Consider the following 14,701-nt stretch of genomic DNA (forward strand, 5'->3'; position numbering starts at 1 on the left):
CAATCAGGCTCCAGAACCTGCGGAGTGGGCCCAGATGGGAGGGGAAGCCTTCGAAGGGCCCAGGTGGGAGGGGAAGCGGCAGGAAGAAGCCGGATTGTTAGCAGGACTTCCCGCAGGCGGAATCATTCAATGCCCATTGAAGGAAGGACTTCCTTTCTCGTCCTCTGTAGTAAGGGCTACACAGGCAGGCCCGTAACTCCCCAAATATTGACCTGACGCAGACAAGCCATAGAAACATCTTTATTGAAGGGGATAGGGGTCATGCTGAGTTCGGGGACATGCAGTGAAGGGGCAGTCGTGAGCTGTCCTTGGTGGTCAGGGCCCCAGGTCCACCCTAGACCCCCTGGGCCTTCAGGTTCTCCCTCAGGCTGTTGGTCTGGCCCGGGTGCTGTGAGGTCCTTTGGGGCCAGTGACTCAGATTTGGTGTTTTGGACCTGTGACCAGAACGTAGATTGAAATAGGGTTCTAGGATTTGGGATCCCCTCAAGGCCTTGGGGCCCTTCATATATTAGAGATGGAGGCTTTAGGATTTGGAGTTCCCTGGGGGCTGGGGCTCTTTGCATTTGGGTGTCTTGAGATCCATCGACTCAGGGCATTGAAGTACTCCGGTTTTCAGGGATGAGAATTCCTGTTTGGGGTCTCCTGGTGCCTACCAATAGGGCTTGAGGTGCCCTGGGAGCCCGGGATGCATATCCTGACTGCAATTTCCTCCATCCCAGGCACAAGGACCTCCATGATTGGGGTTTCCTGGGGGCTTAGGATTGAATTTTTAAATTTGGGATTCCCTGGGGATTTGGGGATTCTATGATTTGAGGATCCTGGGAATTAGGGCCTTGGGGTCCTCTAGGGGCTGTAGGACTTGGGAACATGGGGGAATTTGGGACATGTACTCTGGAGCTTAGTATCCCCAGAGTCCCAGAATGGGGCCTCCAAATTTTGGGGTCCCCCAAAGGGGGAAGTCGTTACTTAAAAAATAGAGAATTTTCTGGGAGCCTGGCCAGCACAGGGGCTGTGGGCCGTGTCGGGTGGGCTTCATACAAGGCACTGGGGGTTTCTTGAGGGCGCAGAGGGCAGGAAGACATAGGGGTCCTGTAATTAGCACTTCCAGGACTGTTTTGGTGTCTGTATATTGGGGGTGACAGTGGGCTGGTTAATGTGGGTCTCTTCTTGAGGGGTAAGAGTAGGGATTTGTTAATGTAGGGTGTCTCTGATTGCAGTGTAAGCTTTTGGGGTGACCATGGGGGTCACAACATCTTGAGGGGACTGATGTTAAATGTAGATCTGTTACTCTTGCTCTGGAGGTATGACCTGTGTTTATTTCAAGGGGACTTGATGTGGGGGGGGGGTCTTTGTTAATGGGGGAGGATTCTGATCCAGTGATGAATGACTCAGGAATGTTCTGCTCTGGAGCATTATGTAGAGGTCACCATTATTTGAGATGATGTGGAAATGTTATTGGGGGTCTGCTCTGAGGGGTTGGGGACAGGAACTAGCCTGAAGGTGCTACACTCAGGGAATCTCTTTCTGGGTACCATGGGGTCTGTATTTGGGGGTTATCATGAGGGAATCTGTTAATAATGGGGCCTCAGTGATCGAGGGCTGGCTAATGGGGTCTCTATTCTGGATGTGTTACTGGGAATCTCTATCTCAGGGTGACTTGGGGGCTCCTGTGTCAGGAGATGCTAGAGGGGACTCTTTGACTCTCTGTCAGATATCCAGGCCTCTAAGACTGCATCTCCGCCCTCAGCATCCAGGGAAACCAGCAGCAGAAGAGCAACCTGGAAAGAAGAATCACGTCTGTCACACCTTGATGTAGGATGTGGGGACATCTCGGCTCATCACCCCCCACCCCACCCCTGCTTCTCCCCAAGTGTTTGGGATTTGGCCTTTTTGAATTCTGCCTCTACCTATCCAGCTATGCCTTCTCAGACTCATGTGAAATAGAAGCTATTTTGCCTCCTTTACCTGCCCCTTAAGAGTGGAAGGCACCAGAATTCATTGTGGGGACCTCACTCCCTAAGAACTGTTTCTGGGTAAGCTGACTAGTCACAAGTTTTCCTAACCTCTATTTCCGGCCCCAACCAGAAGTCCAGATCCCTGTGTCCAGTGGCCCTGTGCAACCTCTCCCTGAATATCCCACAGGACGTGGGCCAAGGGTTGGCTACCCACCTGGAGATGGAGTTCTCTGATGCGATGTCCTTTGGGGTCCGGACTGTCGTGAAAGTGCGTTTGGGCTGTGTCACTAAAGGGGAAGGCAAGGTCTCAGGTGAGGGGATGACAGACCCTCAATACCCAACTAGTCTCCTTGTCAAGATACTCATCCATGTCCTCAATACCTACCTGGACCCCACATTCCAATACCCATCTGGATCTCTTGTAATATTCCGTGTCCCCCAATACCTACCCATGTCCCCAGTGCCTGCCCAGAGCCTTGTCACTAACATCCTCATACCCCATGGCACCTATCCTCATCATTTTCCTGGACTCTGTGTTCCCTATTAAATACTGTCATCAACACATACCTGAGAACCCATGACCTCTCCTCCTATCCCCAAACCCTTACTCCTCCTCCTCTACCTCCTACACCTCAGTCCCAACTCACTTGTCACTTGATGCACTTTTTTGGCTCCGACATTGTCCCCAGGGGGGTCAGTGGATCCACCAATCCTAGGGAGACATAAGAAGAGTGGGAGGAGTCAGAGTCACAAGATCCCAGGGGAGCTGAACCCACAGGTCCCACGCAGAGAGAGCTAGGGTGTGGAGGTGGGTATCCACACCGTCCTGCTGGTCTGAGAGGGAGAGACACCTGGAAGGGGGGCAGTGATCAGGGTTCTGGGAGGTGCCCTGGGTTGGGGTCAGGGTTTGGGCTCACCTCTGAATTCGGGATGCTGGCGCAAAGACTCCATGCCGTGGGGGGCAGGTGAAGTACCGGACACCGAAGACAGAGCCATCATGCTTGCCAGTTGGCTGGTCTAGCTCAATGCCATACCAGTAACCTGTGGCAGTGGGGTGTCAGCATGCCTCAAGTCCCACCTGCCCACCCCATCCTCCACCTCCCACCCCCCAGATCACTGTCCTCACCCGGGGCAAAGTCTGTCTTCCCATAGAAGCGCACAATCCCTTGCTTCTGGCCAGCAACAAGGACTTGGTCTCCGACCTCCGCCTTGGCTCCCTCCCGCTGCTGCAGGCTGCCCAGAGACGGGGAGGACGGGGGCTTCTTCTTGCCTGGGGTAAAGGGTATAAGGGGACGGAGTGGGCCCCCCAGATGCCAGCCCTGGCGACCTCATGCTACCCAGAAAGACCAAAGGTAGAAACTCTGTCCTGGCTCTAATCAGGAACTCTAGAGCCTTCCTCAGAACTGGGGTGTGTGTGGGGGTGGGGGGCAAAAAAAATCAATTAATTTTTTAAATTAATTAACTAATTAATTTTTAAAAAAAGAACCAGGAGGGCTTTGGGCTTGGAAGGAAACAACCTCAACTGCCAGAAAACTTGGGGGGGGGGGCAAGGCCTGAGGGGAAACTGAGGCAAGAACCTGGAGAACCCCAAAATCCTTTCTCAAAGCTGAGGTTATTTAGGCCAAAGGAAAAACTGAGTCACAGAAGTCAGGAGCCCAGAAATTATCCTTTTAAAATGAAGGAAGGAGTTGGGTGTGAAGATAAATCAAGTCCTTAAAGCCAGGAACCCCATAGATTCTTTCCTAAAACTGGGGGGAACCCCTTGGACCTGAGGGGAAACTTAGTCATCCTTTCAAGAACTGGGTGGGGGGCCAGTACTAAGTCAAAGGAGAAATAGAGTCATAGAAGTGAAGAACTCAGACATTGTCCTCTAACACAGGAACCTGAGGAGAAACTGAGTCACTGAAGTTGGGCTACCCACAGAATATCCTCAGATTGGCTCTCCTCACCCTCCTCACCCAGAAGGCCCCCACTCTGACCTTTGTGTTCCCTGCGGCCTTTGCCAGTGACACGGGAAAAGTCCATCCGAGGAGTCCGAGGTGTGGAGGTGACAGAGGAGGGGGGTGCGTCCACTACCTTGGAGATCTTGGACACAGAGGCAAAGAGACCTGGGGGGACAAAGCCTGGGCTGAGAATTGTCCAAGCCTCTGCCCTCTGCCCGGCCATCGTCTCCCCTGCCCCATCACCTAGTCAACAGCACCAGAACCACTGAATGGACCCCACCCCCACCCCTTTTGAGCCCCAGGTGGGACTGACCCTGCTTGGGAGGGCAGATGAAGTACCGGACGCCCCCAACACTGCCATCATTCTTGCCCTCAGGTTCATCCAGCTCCACGCCCACCCACTGGCCACTGGCGAACTCCGTGGTCCCGCAGAACCGAAGTGTGCCCGTCTGAGGAAATAAGGGAGGATATGGTTTGGGTGGGTGGGTGGGGAGTGGTCCTTGAGAGGCCACGATAGATGACTGGCACACAGGCAGCATGAAGAGAGGATGAGGGAGCCCTAAACTCAAATCTATCTGCACATCACCATTTACTGGCTATGTGACTTAAGTCACTGTGTCTCTGTGTCTTCATCTATGAAATGGAACTAGAAATCACACCTACCTTAGAAGATGGTTATAGAACTACCCTGTCCAATGCAGTAAACGGCCATTAGCCACATAGAACAATTTAAATTAACTGAAATTAAATTTAAATTTAATTTCTCTGGTTGCACTCACCCCATTTCAAGGGCTCAATAGCCACATATGGCTTATGGCTATTTTGTTGGGCAACACAGACCCAGAATATTTCCACCACCACAGATGGAAAGATCTATTGGACAGGGCTGTGACAGCCTCAGAAGAGGGCCTGGGGCTGAGTGAGGGATCAGTGAGTGTTGACTATTAGTATCTTGCACTTTGGTCAAATGACCTTTTGGGCCTTAGCTTCATCTGTAAAATGGAGATAGCAAAGTACTTCATAGGCTGGCTGTCTGATCGAAACATTTGGAATATATGTAAGTTCATTTGGTTGCAGTGATAACAGCCTCAGTGAGTATGACTGTTATCATCGTGTGAGGCTGCTTCACTCTCTAAGGCTCAGTTCCTGATCTATAAAATGGGTGAATAGTGCCAACTCTGGAGGACTGGTGTAGAGATCAGAATAGTGCCTGGCACACAGAAGAGCATTTGTGATGCACCAAGCCCTATTCTAAGGGCTTTTCTAATTTTAATTAATTTAAGCCTCCTACGACTACTTGAGGTGGGTACCATTATTAGCTCCATTTTAGAGATGAAAAAACTGATTCCTCAGAGACGTGGAATCAGTGGCCCCAGGTCCCACAGCTAGAAAATAGCAAAGCTGACATTTGCCTGAGCTCAAAAACACTGTGCTATGCTGTTTCTCTAAGGGGCAGGTTGTTATTATTGTTCTTATCTTCAAACAAAAGGTTTCACCTCTCTGAGCCTCTAACAGTCTTCTGGGTTGTAAAATGGGGAGAATCAACCCATTTTGCTTTCAAAATTGTCACGTAGGGGATGGCTGGGTGGCTCAGTGGTTAAGCGTCTGCCTTTGGCTCAGGGCGTGATCCCGGGGTCCTGGGATCGAGTTCCACATCGGGCTCTCTGCAAGAAGCCTGCTTCTCCCTCTGCCTATGTCTCTGCCTCTCTGTGTGTGTGTCTCTCATGAATAAATAAATAAAGTACTAAAAAAGAATTGTCATGTGAATTTGATTAGATCATGTACCGAAAGTATTACAGATGGGGCTGATGTATGCAAAACTCTTGATCAGAAAACACAATGTGATTTTTATAGTTTCTCACTGTACAAGCAACAAAATTCAAATTCCTCCAGTGTCCTGCAGGTCTGGTGTGATCCAGCCCCTGCTGTCCTCTCCACTTCCCCCTCCAGTCACACTACCCCTTCTCTCCTCCTGGGCTCTATACCGCCATTTCCTCTGTCTCCATGTTGTTGCAGGTGAGCTCCTTCCCCTCTTGGCTCAGACATCAGCTTCTCACAGAAACCTCTGGAACACCCAGGGGCAATTTACTAAATCCAAGCTTTTTTTTTTAAGTCAAAAAAATATTTTTTAAAGTAATCTCAAAAAAATAAAAAATAATAAAAATAAATAAACAAAAACAAAGTAATCTCAATGTCCATTGTGAGGCTCAAATTCACAACCTTGAGATCAAAAGTCCCATGCTATACTGACTGAGCCAGCCAGGTACCCCTAAATCCAAGCATCTAATGGTTTTCAAAGCCCTGGTTGCTACCAGGTTTATCTTAACTATGCGTTTACTTTATTGGCTGTGTCTTCTTCATTAGAAAAAAGCTCCATGAAAGTGGGTCTGGGCTCACACAGCCCTTTATTCCCAAGGATGGGCTGGGCCCAGCATGGAGACTGAGGGACATCTGATAAATAAACCAAAGTTGGAATACCTGGATGAATAAAGATTCTCTCTGCCCTCTGAGCATTTATACCTGCTCCCCCTACATGGGACTTCCCTCCTCCTTTTATTCTTCTGGCTCATCCTTCCTATCTTCAAGTGAGTGCATCCATCCTATCACACCCCTGACTGTTGTGATCTGTCCTTTTTGTCTCAATCAAAGTACTAAGCACTGTGGGAGCAGAGGTGGGCCCTGAGTGGGGATCACAAAGCCCCAGGGAACTCACAAGTGCAGAGCTGCCTTGATCAATCTGCTTATGCTTCCTCATAACAGCCATGACTGTCCTGGGCTGTCACTGTCAGGTGATAGATCTGTCTTCCCCCCCTGTACTGACAGCTCAGCCCAGGGTGGGACACAAAGGAAACACAGAACAACTGTGGGAATGCCTGGGAGGGTGGGTAGCCAAAGGAGAGGGTCTACGCTGTGCCTGAGGACCCAGCTCTGAGGTGTGAGGGCTGAGTCCTGCCCTCCCCTCCTCTCCCCAGTCTCTGACCTTCTGGCCATCCAGCAGCACGCGGTCTCCCAGACGCAGGCCCAATGCACTAAGCATCAGATTGCCTGGGACGTTGTCATAGTTCGGTAGTGTGACCTTGGGGAGGGCACAGGACAGTGGCACGGCCTCCTCCAGCAGTGTTCGCAGCTCCTTGGCCACCAGTGCTGCCTCTGCCTTGTCCAGGGACATGTCCATGGGGTCTGGGACCACCTCCGCTGGCACTTGACCCTTTCGGTTCTGGGGGCCAATGGGAAGAAAGGAAGTGAGGATTCAGTGGCACAGGCTCTGCCTTCACTGAGCCTATGCTTCCAGAGACCCCTAGTCTAGGTAAAGCAAAGGCAGAACTAGGTCATACCCTAGGCCAATATGGGAATAAGAAGGGGTGAGGCATTAGGATATAGCCCATGTCCCCATGTCCCCTGGGACATCTACCCTAAACCTCAGGCTGGGGATTTCAAGTAATTGAGGGTGGATCTATGGGTACAGCCAAGGGAATAAAGGTCACACTTCAGTCTATAGGTTATGCCCTTAGGGAGGCCATGCCCCAGGAGATCCCAAGCCTGGAATGAGACCATGTGAGGGATGAACCCTGAAAATGGTCTCCTGTGGTCCTGGGTCAGGGTCCAACTGGGCCAAAGGAGAATGAGGAGAGGCAGGGCTTCAGAAACACAGGCCATGTCCCCCAAGATATCTGGGCCTGGAATAATGCACAGTAATTGGTGTTAGGAATAGAATCTGGAAATGGATGAGTTGGAGGTCAAAGATCGTGTTTTAAACTTATGCGGGAGGCCCCCCTCTTCTCATTCACTGAGAGTCTCAATTCTTTTCACGATCTTGAAATATTGTCTACATACAGCCCAGGGTCAGTCAGCATTGAGAGAAGGTATTCCTTGCTGAGTAACCGTGGAAAAATCACTCTCTTTGCCTCAGTTTCTTCATTGTAAAACAGGGCTCATAATAGAGTTCACCTGATATATCATGAACCCTAAGTAAATACTAACTATCACTTCACTTGTTGAATGTACAGGTGATTTTTGTAAGGAGCTCCCAGAAATGCAAGTGGTCCTAGAACCCCCTCATCCTCTGCTGGCCCGAAAAGGGGTGGGAAAGGAAGAAGGAAGACACCGGGGGCTGGGCAAGGGCGCAGTACCCGCAGCGCAGGGTTGGCACCATGCTCCAGCAAACATTTGGCGGCACCCAGGCACAGGTTGGAGGCTGCGATGTGCAGGGCTGAGCCGTGGTTGAAGTCACTGCACGTGGAGTTCACCACTGGGTTGTGGGTGAGAGGAGGGTTTCCGGTGAGTGGCCTCAGCACCCTGCCTCCTTGCCACCCTCCTAAACCATGCCCCCACCACTGCCTTACAGCCTCCCCCAATCTATCTCTTAACCCACTGGCCCCAAAGCTCCCCACAGCCAGCAAGCGGAGCCCCACCCCTCCTTCCCCTTCCCTTCCCCTCCTCCCCACTAGGCCCCGCCCCTCCCAAACTGGCCCTGCCCAGCCCTGGGGATGGGTCATGGATGTCTGGGCCCCATAACCTGCACCTCCTGTCTCCAACCTACCACTGTCTCCTCGGATCCCGGCCCCCTCTCCCCTCATTCACCACCCCACAACACACATCCAGGGCACCCTCCTCCTGCTTCCAGCCTCCTCCTTAGCCTGGGTCCCAGCCCGGACTCTCCAGCTCACCTCTCGGCCGAGCACCCTTAAGCAGCACTCGCACGAGGTCGGGCACGTCGAAGTAGGCAGCGTAGTGAAGCGCATTCATGTTGGTCCAACGGCTGCGCAGTGTTACATCGGCGCCCAACGCCAGCAGCTGCTGCGAAAGGCGCACAGCCGCAGCGGGGTCCCCTGCGCAACAGCCCAGGTCAGCTTGTGTCCCCTCCTCCAAAGCCTGGGCCCAAGGCATAGGGAAGGCTCTGCACCTCAGGGACTATGCTTTGGAACCTTAGGCTGCAGGCTCAGGGTGGGCCAGGATTCTGAATGGTTTTGAGTGTGTCCAGTCCGGGGCCGGATGTGTTGGGGCTAATGGTTTGGGGTTGGGACCTTACCAACTCCGTGGGCTCCAGCCTTGCATGCGTAGTGGAGCAGTGTCATGTCGGTCAGCCCATCTCGATCATTCACGTGGCAGCCTCGACGCAGAATCTGGGAATACCAGGGGACCAGGGAGGTTTACCCAAACATGTGAGGGACCCCGTCCTCTCCCTCCCTGGCTTCCCAAGCATCTTACCTCGTTGCCGATGACATCGATCTTGTGCTGGACTTGGGGCACCCACTGGCGCACAATGGCGAACAGTTCAGGGATGGTGGTCTGGGGGTCAAAAAGAATCTCCTGGCACGCCGGGTCATTGGGATCGAAGAATGTGAAGGCTAGGGTAGTAAGAGGTCCAGAGTCACCCCAGGCAAGCTGAAGCCCTTTTTCCATCCTGAGGCAGGGCAGCTCTAGGCCTTTGCCTTTAAGATCCTCTATTGCATGGTCTCAAACCATGGTGCAAGGGCCACAGACATTTTCTGTGTGGCCAGCATGAGGCTTCAGAATCAGGAGGTTTCACATAAAACTCCAGATGCCCAGTGTGTCTTGAAAAGTTGGCAGATCCAGCAATCCTACAGAGCAACAAACTCCACTCCTGGAAACTAGAGTGTGGAAGCAGCACAATACCTTGAATCTGCATGCCCCCCGGGGTTGGGGGCAGGGGAGCTGCTAGTGCTTCTAACACATTGCTGCCCTGGTAAGTATGGGCACAGTCTGGCTAAATCTCAAGTAAAAAAAAAAAAAAGAAAAGAAAGAAAGAAAAAAGAAAAATTAAAAGCCAGAAAACTCGGTTTTTAAGAGAAATCTCAATTTTTCAAATACTGTGCAGGACACATAAAAGTACCCATGGGCAAGGTGGGGCCAAGAGGAACTTCCATCTCCCCCTATTAGGCTCTGATGGGTGCTGCTCCTGTAGTACTGCCAACTGCCAGCACAGGGCCTGGCACATGGCAGGAGCTCAGTACATACTGAATGAATGAGTAAATGAACACCCAGATGACACCTGGCCGGGAAAGTGGCACAGACAGAGCGTCTCCAGGAATCAGCCTGTGTGCTCCTTTTTATACCCCAGTCACGCCACAGCCCTCCTTGGCTCAGAACCCCACCCTGGCTCCCACCCCACTGTCCTCCTCACATCCCACGAACCCTGCACAAACTGGCCTCGTCTGTCCTCTCCCCCTCATTCATTCTACCCAGCCACACTGGCTCCTTCTGTCCTTCCAACACGCCAGGCAAATTCCTGTCTCAGTGGCTTTGCACTTGCTATTTTCCTTGCCTGGGCTGGTCTTCGCCCAAGCCTTCTCAAGGCTTTGCAGGTTTTCCGCAAACGTCACCTCTTCACAGAGGCTTCCCAGACCACCCTGTGTAAATCAGCACCTGTGCCCTTCTCCATCTTGGGCCCTTTTTCCTTTCTTTCATCACAGCACATACTATTTAACATTAACTTTTTTTTTTAATTTTTTTAAAATTTTTATTTATTTATGATAGTCACACAGAGAGAGAGAGAGGCAGAGACACAGGCAGAAGGAGAAGCAGGTTCCATGCACCAGGAGCCCGACGTGGGACTCGATCCCGGGTCTCCAAGATCGCGCCCTGGGCCAAAGGCAGGCGCCAAACCGCTGCGCCACCCAGGGATCCCCTTAACATTAACTTTTTTTAAAAAAGATTTTATATATTTATTTGACAGAGAGAAAAAACGAGTGGGGGAGGGGCAGGGGAGAAGCAGACTCCCCACTGAGCAGGGAGCCCCAAGTGGGGCTGGATCCTAGGACCCTGGGGTTGTGACCTCAGCCAAAGGCTTAACTACTGAGCCACCCAGGCACCCCCACTTAACATTAACTTGTTTACCCTCTCTTCCTTCCCTTTCTCCTTCCCTTTCCTTTGTTTCTCTTCTTCCCTCTTTTTTCTTCTTTTTCTCTCTCACTTGCCTCCCTCACTAGGATGGAAGCACTAGGTTTCTGTGCTGCCCATTCGCTCCCTTCTCCCCAGGGCCCAGCATAGCAGCTGGCATGCAGTAGGTGCTCAATCCATCTCTACTGAATTAAAGGTACACATTTAATACACAAATACACAAGTTCTTCTCGGAGTCCACCTTAGCCCTCTCTCTCTTCTAGACCACATTTCCAGATTCCTTCATGTTCTGTGACCAAACCCTCCTTGTTCTACAAACAAGATTCTGAGGGAGGCAGGGGTGGGGCAGAGAGGCAGCCTGCACCCTCCAACTTCTCACCAGGCCACAGGTCACAGGCCCCAGCCCCATCTAGCCACATTTCCAAAAGAGATTTTCCAGTTTCCTGGGGTGGATTCCTCACACCAGACACCCAGATAACCTTATTTTTCTATCAGACTGAGCTCAATTTGTAGCCTCTCTGACCCACCTCTAGTGGGTGACATGGCCACAGATGCCATTCTCCAGCCCTATCCTACTGATGCCTACTCTTTGAACCTGATGTCTAGTTTCTAAACTTACAGCTGCTGGGGACTCCCAGCCAACACTTTCTAAAAGCCCCCTCCACCTCTGTAACCAGTAGCCAGAGGGAGCTTTTAAAAATAGAAATCAAAAATACAAATCAGATCCACCACTCCTCTGCTTTTAAATATCTTCCCACCAACTGCTCTTCTCTCATCACACACACCATAGCCCCTAAGGGGCCAGGATCTAGTCATGGCCAAACTAACTCTCATCACTCCCTAACAGCTCCAGGATTGTCTTCTGTTCCTGCCTCAGGGCTTTTGCACATGCTGCTCACAGCCTGGAACTTTCTTTCTCCAGGTCTCTCACAGCTGATTCCTCCTCATGCTCTGGGTCTCAGCCTAAATGCCACCTCATCAGAAAGACCCCCTCGGACCACTCCGTCTCAAGGTGCTGCCCCCTAACCCCCCCCCCCATTATAATGTCCATCTTTTAGTTCTTTCATAGCTTTCACTCCATCTGAACTTATCTGATTTAAATATTACTTGCTCTCTCCTAAGAGTAGGGACCATGCATGCCTGGATCACTCACCATTAAATCTCTATCACCCAGAGTAGTACTAATGGATAAATATGCTTGGTGAATGATTAGACACTTTCAGTTTCTCCAAAAAGCCACCTTCCCAGCTCCACAACTTCCTACCTTGGAGCCTTTACTCCTGAAGTTATCCCTCTGGGCATTCCCTTCCCTCGCCCTTTTGCTTGTTAAACCCCAACTCATCCTTGGGTCTTCCTCAGATGTTACCTCCGCACCGAAACCGTGTCTTAAAAAGCTCCTGCAGCATCCTATTCTTGGCAAAAACAATTCTCATCACGTCTTGCAATTATACATTTATATTATGTTACATTGTTATCTGTGTAGGTTGTCACTGAGGCCTGTAAGTTCTCTCAGGGCAAAGACTCCGTCTGGCTCCATGCTTTGCCCCAGGCTCCTAGCATTGAACCAGGTCCAAGACAGCCTTTTCAGTAAATGTTTGTTGAATGACTAAATGATTGAGTGATGTGTCATGAATCAAAGGTTAGGCTTATGCTAATTCCATTCTCCAATGGGTGAATGAATAAATTAACGAAGGGGGCATCCAAGGGCCAAGACTCCCCCAGACCACTTTCGAAGTGAATCAACCCACCATCACCGTCAGAGAGCTCAGCCCAACCTCCCTGGCCACCCAAGGCTCCAGACCAAATGCAGGGTGGGAAGGGTGGTTACCGTAGTCTTTGGGGAGGGGGGCAGGTGCCGAGGGGTGCACAACAGGCTTCTGCCGGCGCTCCTGGGTGGGGCTGGGGGCCTCGGGGACCAGCTCATCCTCCTCCTCCTCTTCTTCTTCCTCCCCCCGGAGTGGAGGGGCCATCGGAGCGGGATCTGTCTTAGTCATGGTCTTCAGTGGCTCTCCGGGGGGCGGGTGCAGAGTTGGGGGGTGGCTTTCAGGCAAATCCTGAAGACAGCGGTCAGTTAGAGAGAGCGCCCCATGGGGTCCAGGGTGTGAGCCCCCAGAAGCCACCCCAGCGGCTCCCACGCCCCCAGCTCCGGATTTTGGGCAATCATAGCGACGACCATTACCCCTCGGAGGACCCCGGTGTGTGGACCCAGGGCCCGGCACGTCCCCCAGGTCCAGCCCCCATTCTTCTCCTCCCCGCGTCAGGCCCCTCGGTCTAGGCCGCCCCCTCCCCGGGTTTGTTTATCTCGGGATGCAGGATGCTTCGCCCCTCCCCTTCCCCGCGGGCCTCCCCTCTGCCCACCTTACCTCGCCGATGGGGCTGGAGACCAAAGCTGAGCCTGGGGAGCCTGGAGTACTGGGGTGTCTGTGTCGGGGGAAGTGATGCGGGAGGAGAGGGAGACAGAAGGGGACGAGGCCCAGACGCCGACTGGGGATGGGGGTGGAGAGGGAGGGGCGCTGACGGCGCATGCGCAATGGTACCCCCAACCAGGCGCGGGGGCGGAGATACTGGGAGGCTCCTCGCTTTGATGAAAAGGCTCGAGGCAGCGTCGTGAAGGGGACAGGCACGGAGGATGGAGAAAGGAGAGGTGGCCACGGAAAGGGATGTGAGGCATCAAAAGAGAGATGAAGCAGAGACAAGGGGAAAAGGAGAGGGATGGGAAAGCGGGCGCAGTCCTTTTTTGTGCATCCCCGACATAGAGCCTTCCCCAGGCCCAGAACCAGGCCAGCCAGGGCAGGGGTCTCTGTGGTGGCGGTGGTGTTTTCTGTCTCTCACCGATCTCAGACCTAACCCCTTCTCCGTGCTCGCCGCCTATCAGGGGGTCTCAGAGTCGTGATTCTGTAGACTCCGTCCGTCATCGTGGTTAGCATCACAGTGCTCACAGAGCACATACCAGGCTCAGAGAGGTTAAGCCGCTTGCCCAAGGGCACACAGCAAATAGGGGATGGAGCTGACTTGAAATCCGACAGCCTGGCTGGAGAGTCAGGGTTTTTAATCACCACACGACATGGCAGTAGCTGTGTCTAGGGGACAGATCTGCCAATGAACGCCTCCAACCCTATCTGAACCTGTATCTCCCCTAAGACCTGGAGCCAGCCCAGGGTCCAGGCCTTCCTGGCTCCATCATCATGGTCTGGCTGTCATGCCTGCCTGGCTGTAGCCTGCACTGCCCAAAACCCGAGTCCAAAGAGGACTGGGTTGACTTTGCCTTCCATCCTTCAACCTTCTAATGATCAAGGCTGGTGATTCCATCTCCAAAATATTCCCAGAATTTCATGCCCCACCCTACACCCAGGCTCTCATCCTGGTCTTTCATCTTCTCCCACCTGGACTATGGCAGCAGCCTCTTTCCCGTTCTCCCTCCTCCTCTTTACCCCACAACTTGCTCTCTGTAATGCATCCATAGGGACCTAACACATACCCCCATCAGGGCCCTCCTCAATTTGGAGACATCTGCTTGCTGCATCTCATTCTAGATTTTAAAAAACCCATGTTGTCAACCACAGCCCACAAGGCCCTAGGTGAACTTTCCCTGATCATCTCCAGCTTCTCCTCTTCTCACTCTCCCCCACATTCACTGTACTACACTGGCTTCCTTGCTCATCCTCAGTGCAGCACCTTTACACCGGCTGTTCCTTCTGCCCAAAATGCTCCTCTCCCAGATACCTGGTTCCCTCTCTCCCCTCATTTTTTTACTTATTGGCACCTTTTCAGTGAGACCTCCGCTCTATCTAAAATCGCACCTCCCCCCCACACACACACTCCCTTCCCCGCTTCAGTTTTTGCCATAGCAACACTGCCCTCCTCCAGCCGACACCCTAGGTGTTGGGCATTTGCAGGGGCTGTTCTCCACGGAGGATCCAGCCCATATGCCTTCCAGGCCAG

The 14,701-nt window shown here is 52.3% G+C and overlaps 1 protein-coding gene across 1 annotated transcript; it reads right to left on the bottom strand.

Moving 5' to 3' along the window:
• Positions 1 to 224: 224 nt before the first annotated feature.
• CLIP3 (CAP-Gly domain containing linker protein 3) lies at positions 225 to 13,698 on the bottom strand. The gene is made up of 14 exons (XM_026010222.2): positions 13,123 to 13,698; positions 12,588 to 12,813; positions 9,107 to 9,246; positions 8,928 to 9,021; positions 8,566 to 8,727; positions 8,029 to 8,147; positions 6,879 to 7,115; positions 4,212 to 4,347; positions 3,935 to 4,063; positions 3,082 to 3,225; positions 2,873 to 2,996; positions 2,603 to 2,667; positions 2,170 to 2,242; positions 225 to 1,778 (listed from the first exon to the last, which is right to left on the bottom strand). The coding sequence occupies exons 1-14, from the start codon at positions 13,282 to 13,284 to the stop codon at positions 1,724 to 1,726; spliced, it is 1,866 nt and encodes a 621-aa protein (XP_025866007.2). The 5' UTR covers positions 13,285 to 13,698; the 3' UTR covers positions 225 to 1,723.
• Positions 13,699 to 14,701: the final 1,003 nt, after the last annotated feature.

This window comes from Vulpes vulpes, chromosome 1 (assembly GCF_048418805.1).
Source record: "Vulpes vulpes isolate BD-2025 chromosome 1, VulVul3, whole genome shotgun sequence".
Lineage (NCBI taxonomy): Eukaryota > Metazoa > Chordata > Mammalia > Carnivora > Canidae > Vulpes > Vulpes vulpes.